The 10,860-nt window shown below is 40.1% G+C and overlaps 1 protein-coding gene across 1 annotated transcript; it reads right to left on the bottom strand.

The window, feature by feature from the left end:
* Positions 1–281: 281 nt before the first annotated feature.
* LOC142951610 (protein kinase C and casein kinase substrate in neurons protein 3-like) lies at positions 282–7,260 on the bottom strand. The gene is made up of 10 exons (XM_076093258.1): positions 7,136–7,260; positions 5,897–5,967; positions 5,590–5,746; positions 5,122–5,357; positions 3,333–3,488; positions 2,769–2,944; positions 2,552–2,672; positions 2,172–2,242; positions 1,973–2,052; positions 282–788 (listed from the first exon to the last, which is right to left on the bottom strand). Exons 2-10 carry the CDS (start codon positions 5,951–5,953, stop codon positions 676–678), a joined length of 1,167 nt encoding a protein of 388 aa, XP_075949373.1. The 5' UTR covers positions 5,954–5,967; positions 7,136–7,260; the 3' UTR covers positions 282–675.
* Between the last annotated feature and the right edge of the window lie 3,600 nt (positions 7,261–10,860).

Raw genomic sequence — 10,860 nt, 5'->3', positions numbered from 1 at the left:
ACCATGAATGACTGTTCAAAATCCATTTGATAGTTGTTGAGATATTTCAGTCTGAACCAAAATGGTGGACCAACCAACTGCCACACATGCACATGCACACGCACGCACAGAGCATGGCAACAAAAAACACTGTCAACCAGATGGATTAGAGGCAAAACAACTACACTTTTATTTTGAAAATCAATTCCCTTAGTCAAAGTAACTTATATGTGCCTCTACATAATACTTATTGAGTAAACATTAACCTTGTGTGCTCCCATCATTGTAACCTGTTCCTGGGTCACCGCCATGTATCGTTATCAGCTGTTTTCATTGTAATGACCTAATGACTCAAACATGATGGCAGTAAATAAATATCATCTCTTGTTCTCTTTTGTTTCATCTGAACGCGCACACATGCATGCAAACACACATACACACTCGCACATATACACATACGGCTCCTGCACAAACAGTACATCTAGTCTTGGATAATTCATATTGCAGAAGCACTCAAACCAAAGTAGGTTAGAATATTAAGGCCTTTAACAAATTTTACATTTCAAAGTGGCTGGGAACAGATTATATCGGAGTTACAAACTATATTATATAACAATAATTGTTATTTTTGGAAGATTTGTAACTAACTGTTTGTAAGAAATAAGTTTAGGACAAAGTCTATTAGACAGTATGACGTCACTCTGCAACTTCAACGTAATTTGCTGGGTAGAAGCCCTCTTTCCCTCCGCTCAGGACTCCTCGACACCAACCCTGGTCATCCTCCTCCTCGACCTTCAGGAACACTTCACCTGGGATCACAGAAAACAGAAGTCTGTTAATCGATGTTTGTGTTTCAATAAATAGTGAGTTATGTGTGTCATGATACGCAAAGTTTTAATTTTTAGTTTACTTTGACTTTAAAGTACTACCAACCAACATCATGGGAGTGTTCCGACTGTTATTATTTGACACTTTGACTGTACCATTCAACTCTAGCAGCGCAATGCATGTTTAAGCCATTGCAAAAATGGCAGAAGATGTTGTTCCTATTAAGGCCACTTGGTGCCTGCTCTAAATTTCAGTAACGAATTATATCACGGTCAAATGTGAATGAAGAATTACATCTACAAAGTTTTAGCAGTGGAGCACAAAAGACAGCTCTCTTAAAAAAATGTCCATTCCGGCATTTTCACGTAAATCTCAGCCACAAGGAGAACATTCTATCAAACATAAACTAGCCAACCATATGAGCATAATAATGTCAACAAGCATCTTATATCGACTAAAAAGGGCCTTATTATTATTAACTAACATTTAGTACATGCACCAAAATATAAAATGTTACCCAATATTCTTCCAAAATACAAAGCATGTGCAATTTTCAAATAGTTTGATAAGTTAGGAATCAAACATATTTTGTTAGAAAATATTATTTTAGAGAGTGTGTTTTAATTTTATTTGATTGACTGTTCTGTTTGCGTAGCTCACCTCAGCTTGTCTTAGTTGTCCAGAAGTGGGTTGTCTGGTTACAAAACTTACTGAAGCCTTGCAAATGGTACTTTCATGTTTTTTTTGTTAAGAGAAACCTAGACTTTGGCGCCTCCTTTCTTGCTCTATTATAAGGCTTCAGAAAATGTAGCCAGAGACGGCAGACTTTAGCCAAATCGCAGGTCATTTCAGCGAGGGTGTTCCTATTGGCTTCTCTACAAATGCGAATGGGTGTGTGTGCACGCCCCTTTGGGGAAAGCATGATTTAACGGCAGAATCACAACCCAGATATCATGTAATGTAACATCAGTAAACTACACACAGCACATGTATGTTTACTAGCCTGCTGTCATTTTAAAGGGATGGGATGCATTTGATGCATCAAATTTATACTGATGCAATGTTTGTAATTTATTATAAAAATCCTATTATAGCTTTAAAACACTGAGAATAACACTACTGTCGGATACATTTGAGTGTCGTCACATCACACTTTAGGTGTCACCTGCTTTAAAGGACAGCTCATCGCCCTCCTCTCCCATGTAGTCATACATAGCTCGCACCTTCACACCCCCGATCATCACACTAACAGGAGAAGACGTGGATGTTTGAACAATCAGAAATACACAAATATGAATTGGAATAAAATATATGTTGTTCTTTTTTTTAATCATATATTGAAAGAACTACACGGGATTACTTACGGTCGATTCTCTTTTATTTTCATCTTGTCTCTTTTCTTTCTATCTAGCTTTTTTATTGGTGGGACCCATTCCTGATGAAAAAGATACAAGTTTAGGTATCAAATTTATCAACACTTTGCTAGAGTAAAACAGCTACGATAAATGCAAATATTCACACAAAAATAGGAAAATATCTTGTTTATGTGGCCGTGCATTTGTTTAACTGAAGTAAGCACAAGAAAAACAACACAAGAAGGTTTACACAAAGCAACAATATACATTTTAGAAGATATGTCCACATTTAGTTCATGATGTCTCTGATGTAGGACTCCAAAAAAGTCTGTTTCTGATAAATACTGCATTTACTTATTCCATTGTTGGAGTGCAACATTGTAACATACATCAATCTTTGGCCAGTCGGTGGGCATGCCAGGACCGTGGTTGTTCTTCCACCATTTCAGATCATCTTGCTCATTGATGGACATCAGAGTGTGGTGGAGCTCACTGTACACCGCCTTCACACTGACACAAGGACACGATAAATACACAGAGACACTTGCTCAGCACTATCCCCGAACAAGCAATTTATTCACACCCAGTCACCTGATGGCTGCTCACCTCTCATTGTTGGTGATATCAAGATGTCTGTGGATGGAAAGGAAGGCCTGCTTCAGAAAGCTGATCCTCTTCCTCTCCTCCTCCTGGGACTCTTCAAAAATGGCTTCCATCTCCTCCATGTAGCGAGGTGTGTAGGACGTCGCTTCCTCCAGCAGTTTCTCATAGCGGTCTCTAATCTGTAGGCAGGGCACAAAACTATTTTATGAGGAAAAGTAGAACATCTACTGCGTTTGAATGAAGGATCATCTAAAATGTATAAATCATCTGGTGCTCTTTACTGTTGCCATGTTGGGCTCCATAAAACACAGAGAAGTGTAACAATAACACATCGCCATACAAGGCAAATGCTTGGAACAGAAACTTAAGGCTGGGGCTTGTGTTTAGAGTTGATAGTGCAGTACCAGATGCAGCAGGCCAGCAAATCCTTCTTGGAATGCAACATGTTTGACTTTGTGGCATGTCGTGAATCAGTGATTGGGAATTTAAATGTGCTGTGAATGAAGCCCTTATTCAACATGCATGAGCTGGAGTGCAGTGGTGCAGTGTTTTAACATCCCTCCTCACCTTTTCTTTGTCCTCTGAGACCATCTCTCTGGCCTCTGTGATTTTCTGCTTTTTCTCCGGACTCATCTCAGAGTTTTCGTTAGCTTGTTTTTCTTTGTCGAGGGCTGTTTGCTCCCTCTGACAGGACTTGTGATACACAACGCGGGCCTTCTCCAGCTGTTAAATACACATTCACACACATATTATTTACTTTAAGGAAATTAGATTTCTTATCGAACACTAAATATGAAGCTCTGGGTAGAGGATGTTAGCTATGCTAGACTGGAAACAGGAAGAAAACAGCTTGCGTGGCTCTGACTAAAAGTTTAAAATATATATTTTTAAAAAAAACGTCTAAAGCTCACTAATTAACATATATCTTATTTGTTAAATTTGTATAAACAAATTTAGTGATAGTGTGTACAGCCGGCATATTTTAACATCTTAGTCTGTGATCTAAGAGATTTATTTTGTTTCTGTCCAGTTTGAATGAAAAGTGTTTCACGATGAGTTAACAAGGCTATTAAGCCTTTCTTAGTTCGGTGTAAAAGATAAACCTGAATTAAAAAGGTGTACAGTTGTATTCTTCAGTTTAGGTGTAAGAATATTTCCTTTATTGATTGTTTTAAAGGTTTAATTTATTTATTAGACTTATTGAAATCCCTGTTCGCACACAAAGCATTCTTGTACATGTAGGCACAGCCTGCACGGCTCCGCAGGAGGAGCAATCAGCTTTCTCCGTCAACAGAGCATGCACTGGGTAATGTATTTCTTCAGTGGAATACATACCATCCACACTGATTGGACAGCCACATAAAAGATGGTAAATTTTCCCTTAATTGTACTTTAATTTTCGTTACAAGCAGTGCTTTTAATAATTATGGAAAAAATGTATGCATAACTTTTAGCAATAGTTTACATTCAATGAAGTTGGTAAGCTTCGCTTACAAGGGGTTATGTGGTGGACGCCAAATCCCCTTAAAACCACAATGTGTCAATTTTACTCTTTTTGTATAGATTAATTAAACAGATACAACTTGTTAATCAACATACATTTTATGCTAAGTGTAGCTAACTGTATCTTTATATTTAATGTAAAGACTTTCCAAAATTCTTTTCTATTATCTATACAATATTCAGGGCATTAATAGAGCAGCAAACAACTATTTTCTATGTAAAGATACAGTGGAGTAATGTCTACCCGAGTAGAAAAAATAGTTCCTCTTCCTCTGTGTGTGTGTGTGTGTGTGTTGTTATCAGAGCTGCTCTGTGCTTTGTTGACATAGTCTTGTGTGCTTTTTAGTGCACGTTTGTGCACGAGAGCGCGCCCCACTGTGGCTAACTCATAGCCACCATAGCACCCATACGGTGGTTATAGTTACTAACGCCATGGCATCGTTGTAGTGCCCACTCTCTGGTTCCCCCCCAGCTTAACACTGTTCGCTGTGTCCATACTGTTGCCGTCGTCTGCACTGTAAGCATTGTTTGCACTGTAAGCTTCTAGCGGCAGGCTCAGCCATCGCAATAGATACGCTCTGAATTTTGTATTGAGCACCATTAAAACATATTGAAAATCTTTTGTTGCTGTACATGACAGTTCATTTTTGACCTTTGAAATAGGAGTTTGACAAAAAAAAGCTGAACTTTCAGTTGCTTCTTGTGGTTTTCATCTGCAGATGGAGTTGCCAATTGATACCTTGTGCAAACATTTGCTAATAAACACCATGAAATGCAAAAAAACGGTTTATTTTTGAGTAAAGCTGCCATTGCTACTTCTGACCTCCATCACAAGCATGTCACACACACGCACCTTCGTCATCTTTTTGGACCAGGGTTTCTGCGCACGAGAAAAACTTGTGTTGTTGTTGTGGCTCTCCCTGAACCCACAAAAGAGTTTCTTTGGAAAGGTCTCCTTCTGCCAGGTTTTCACGCGGCCGCCTTCCTCCACCATGAGGGACTGGGATATGGCGGAGTGGATGGCGGACAAACGCTCGGTGGAGGTGAAGAAACATTGCCATGCCCTCATGAGGGAGCCATAAAGTGGTCCTGGGAAAGGAGAAAAAAAAGACTGAGGAATGAAATAACACAGAGCACAGAGGTCATGGAACCAACAGAGAAATAATAGACTCATTTGTAAAGTTTCAAACAGGCACTGATGCAGCCATTTAAAATACATCATGATGTTATTTTAAGCCGATGTCGACTGAGATGATCAAAAAGACCTGGGAATGCATGTTCCCATTTTCAGACTACCCATCATGCAGCTCCTAATACTTACGAGAATCCACTATGGACTTCCACTTGCTGCTCCATTGGCTGAGCTGCTGGGCGTACTGTTTCTCTACTTTTGCTCTCTCTGTGAAACAGGCCACAATGTCGTTGCAGGCCTGGAAGGACTGTTGAGTTCGGTGCACTGTAGGCACATAATTCCCTGGCTGAGAGGAGGAACGGTGATATGTAAGAATAACAAGCCTGCAGAACTCAAGTATGTACTGTACATTCCCAAACACACATGAGGACCGATTTAGTTTAGCTATTCCTTGCATCATAGTGTTGTTAGATTCAATCATAAATATAATCCTCACCATCCAGAAGCTCTGTTTCTTGACATCCTCCGGCGGCTCTTTGGGAAGGCTCGCCATTGTAGGGAACGCGTCTGTCTCAGAAAGTAAGAGATAGCCGTTTGTGTTACACGAGAGCCTTGCTCGACTGGTTAAGATGCATAATGAGCAAGGAAAGAGAGCGTGTGGCAGACAGGTGACATTGATAATCACGCAACAGGTTGGACGTCTACACTATGTGCAGATACAGCAGGCCGACTTTCTCATAAACAGAGCTGTTCCCGCTGCATGGCAGGCAAGTCTGATAGGAAATAATTGGCGGCTGAAACCTTACAGTGTGTGTGTGTGTGTGTGTGTGTGTGTGTGTGTTGCAGAGCTTATTGCCATAACAACTTTGATGATTCTGACGAGGTGTTATTTACACTGTACAGTGCTTGGATACATCCAAGAAGCCCCCTGGTTCGGTAAGAGGAGTGTCATGCAGTAGCAGACTGGAATTCACAGGGGTGGGATCTGCCAGTAGGAATAGAGCAGCTGCTCCAGCATTCTTCCTGTTGCCTTCCCAAAATAAACAGCACGGAAAGGTCATCTTTCCCTTTGCTCTGACTAATACGAGTCCTAACAGAACCAACTGTCGCCCACTCTTACTCTTCCTGCCATTCGATATGGAGATCATGACCGCAAGAGCAAGATTTCTGCTTTGGCATACAAATGGGAAGACAGGATTTAAAAGGAATTCAACTGTCCTGACATTTTTGCACAGCTTGTAAAGCAAAGCCCAAGTGTAGCATATACATTGGAGGGAGATTGAACAAAAGAAGAGAGATGCATGCACGAACACGCAAAGGACGCGGTCACATTCGGGCCTATTTCTGTCTGAGTAACAAGTTGACACATTGCTGGCTGAGTAATATGAAAGTGACTAACCACACCTCATCACAAGACTGAGCATGACGGAGAGTGAGGCTCACTTGCTGGTGTAAATGCATATATTATCATGTCATTCCTTCTTTTTTCAGTTACTATGAGCTCCTGCAAGTCGAAACATGGAAAGGAGTCCCTGAAGGCGCAGCTTAAATTTCCATTTTTTCACTTCGTCTGATTCTGTTATCCACGCAAAGGAAAGGAACATCTTATACACTCATTTTATCTCACAGAAGCATTCATATCAAAGTATTTTGACGCTAAAAAAAACTCCATCCACAAGCATTAAAAAAAGAAGCAAGAAGTGGCAACAGAGCAGTCATGCCTGGCAGCACTTACATTTCTCTCTGAATCACCAGTGATTACTCAAGTGACCACTTGTTACTGAAGTTCAAGGGCCGAGGATTTTCTCTCCATTTCTCTGTCCGTCTCCCCCTCTCTCAGTGTGCCTCTCTTCCTCTAACACATGTTTCTCTCTCCGTTCTCACTGACCCAATTTTCCCTGGGCACTTAAAGTTACACACACACACACACACACACACACACACACACGTTGTTGATCTAAAAGTGGGCGTGAGACACCGAGACAATGCATGCACAAAAATTAACCAAATCAGAGCCTTTGCATGGTAATCACTCCGCTGCTAATTGGCTTCAGGGCAAACAAGGAGGGAGGAAGAAACTTACCTTTCTTGTTCTCCTGTCAGCTGCGATATTCTAGTTCACAGTCATGAACTCTTCTTCCTCTTTCTCTTCTGTTCCCTACTTTAACCCCATCCTTGGCTTCTTCGACTCACTGGCTTCACTCCCTATCAGTTCTGTTTAGCTCTTGGACTATCACCCTCTCACTTACTCTCCACTGTAGAAAAACAGCTGGAAGAATCCCCCTCCTCTCTCTCCATGCCTGTCCCTCCCTGTCTCTCTCAATATGGTGCTAATGAGATGCTGAACCTTCTTTTTGACCGTTCGCTGGTCACAGAAATGTGTCAATGTGCCACAGAGTCATGTGAGCTTATTAGTGAGTGTGTGTGACAGCAGGGGGGTGGGGGTGTCCCATGAACTGCCACATTAGGCCTATATGCCCCTTTGTGACCTGCCATTCTCTCCATGGTCAGGCCTAGAAAGGGAGCATGTCAAAGACAGTACAGTATGCAGCATGTTCACCACACACTTGTTGTGAGATTGTACTCTTCTGGATATCAACCAGAAGTTAAAGGAGAACACAAGAGTTATAGTTCACATACTGCTGTCTAGATCTGCTTTGTATTCCTCAGTCTTTTTGAGATACATGCTGTGTGTAATCAGGTTTCAAACAACACTTGTTCTTAACAGCTTATTCAGAGCCAGAAAAATTCAAAGGACATTCACCACCCACCATACATGAGATATTGTTGCTCACTAATGGTTGCAGAGGGTTAATATCAGTTTGGGCAAGTGTTCCTTTAGGCTCTACAGAATAAGGAGCCCTGGAAAGAAACAATTAAATCCTAATTATTTATTAAGAATAAGAATAAAATATTTAAAAAACAGTTTGACAGTACAGAAACAACCAGAACAATGGAGCGCACACACCTATGGGACCTTGGGAGGTCATAGAACAAAAAAATCTCAGGGTGATGTTAGGTTTCTACTATAGAAACAAAATTTAAGTCAAGCGACACTTCTATCATCAATTGATTATGGTAATGATATATATATATATATATATATGCATGCAAGTACATCCTCTGAAAATGTTAGGAAAGACCAAGAATCAAATCAAACGTAGCATGATATTCTAAACCCTCATCTTGGTGTGAGCTAGAAATAGATTATTTTATAAGCATGCAAGATTTTAAAAACAGGATTAAGGATTATTTGAGCACTTAATGTACTTGTCCTGACACTGAATGACAATTCTTTGGTTAAAGCAATTTGTTGATTTGTTTGAAGTCTGTCATCTCATTCTTTCTTCTCTTTTTATGTTGTTTTTAACTTTTTGTTAAAGTCTGTTATTTGTGTTTTGACGTGGTGCTTCTGTGAAACAGTTCTGCTGCCATCTCGCTCATGCAGGACCCCCTTGAAATAAGACAAAACATCTCAATGGGATTCTCCTGGCTTAATAAAGGTTAATAGAAATGTGTGTAGACTACTTTTGCAACACAAAGTTCATCACGGACCATCAATCAGAAAACCTTGCCGGTACAACCCAGCACTACCGCTGCCCACAAGCCGGGCGCTGGGTGAATTTGAGTTGCTACAGCTTACTGAAGGTCTGTCTCCAGAGCTGCCGGTCGCTCTCCTCCCAGAGAAGTAGTCCCCTAGTGTAGTCACGCTCTACAGACTACACTGTGAACAGCATCCATTGAAAATACAGATGGGTGACAAATTAGAGGGAAAACCTGATTAAATAAGTTAAAAAACATAAAGAAGCAGTTGCTTGATGATGACATACTGTGGCCTGCGCAGTCAGCAGATCTCAACCCAACGTGTATGGGAGATTTTAGACAGCTCTCTCCTCCACCATAATCCAAACACTAAATGAAGAAACATGTTTTGGAAGAATGGTGTACATTTCTTTTTGTGTTTTTCTCTGTGGAAGTTTTTTTTCATACTGCGAGAAGAAAAATGGCAGCTTGTGGCCTCATCCCCACAGAGATAAACAAGCCCTGACATCTATAATTTTGGCAATTATGAACAGACTCCTCAGTTAGAGAGCTACAAAGCAGGGGCAACCTGGACAACTGGCAAAAACTGGCCACCATGCTTAGCAAACAATCTCACACAATCTCCTTCCAAGCTGTTTTTCATTCTTAACAGGCGTCATTCAGTGTGCTGCATAAATGCAGCCACTGCTTGCTTTGAATTAAGCCATCTCATCTTCTCCCTCCCCGCAAGCTCTACTCTTTTGTCCTATTAGCTCACCGAGCCTGATGGGAATATAATCCTGGACCTGAAAACAATGTTGTGTTCAACCACTGCAGGGCTGAGACGAGCTGCTGCCAAATTACTCAATTCAAACACAGCACTTTAAATTGGATCATTATGTGAATCTGTCAGACGAGGGAATCCAAGGAGAAATGAGAATCACGACAGGGCCATATTATATTTTAGCATTTATTTCAACACCTTAGTTGTACCTCTATCATATAGTGTATCAGTATATACTTTATTTTATTTAAAGCAAAACTCTATTTATTTATATATATATATATATATACCTTTTATCTCTGCATATTTATGCTCATACTGTATGCAGTCATATTCAATATGCATTTTACTAGACCTAAAAAACTTTTAAATTATAGTATGCAATGCTTTCTACACTATTGCTCAGTCCTTCACATTCTCAGAATAGTTAATCATGAGATAGCAGTGAGGCAACTCAGCATGAGAATACAGAGTCATCATTTTAAACTCACAGAGAGAATACACATTAACTAACGTGCGTCAGCTTCACTGGGGTTCACCACAGGGCGAGCAGTATAGAAAGCATTTACAGAAAATCAAAAATGAAACGTAAACAAAACAAAGCTTCAAAGAATTTCTCCACACTATTTGGAAGACGGAGATTCTTAAAAATGTTTAAATACTTAAATATTATATCTATTATACTATATTTGTATGTTATTGTCATCATCATCATTACATATATATCTATATATGATGTGTGTTTGCCTTACAGTTGAATTCACTGCAGGGAAATGGCTAAACTGGCATGTTAAAAAAATTCTGGGAGTTCATCTTCACATCAAAGCAACATATGTAGTGTTTGCTTTAAGTTTGAAAAGTGTGTTTCTTTTTGAGGGTTAATGTGTGGAACGGGGAAACACTGGGGATTGTCAACTATTGAGAAAAAAACAATATTTTCTGACCATTATAAATATGTTTTGGAAAAGGCATTAGAAAGAGAAAAGTGTAGGTCAAGGAAAGCGTTTGGCTGACGCACTAAATCAGACACAGAGACTCACAGAGGCTGAAGGTTGAGGTTCAGGTAGTCAGAGAAGCAGTAAAAAGCCCTTATTGATCACTGCACCTGCTGTGTGAGAGAGAGCCGTCAACATTATGGCATCAAAGAGGACGGA

This window comes from Anarhichas minor, unplaced genomic scaffold (genome assembly GCF_050575085.1).
Source record: "Anarhichas minor isolate MPS153535 unplaced genomic scaffold, ASM5057508v1 ptg000017l, whole genome shotgun sequence".
NCBI classification, from domain to species: Eukaryota; Metazoa; Chordata; class Actinopteri; order Perciformes; family Anarhichadidae; genus Anarhichas; species Anarhichas minor.
This window is presented reverse-complemented; position numbering and strand designations above follow the sequence as displayed.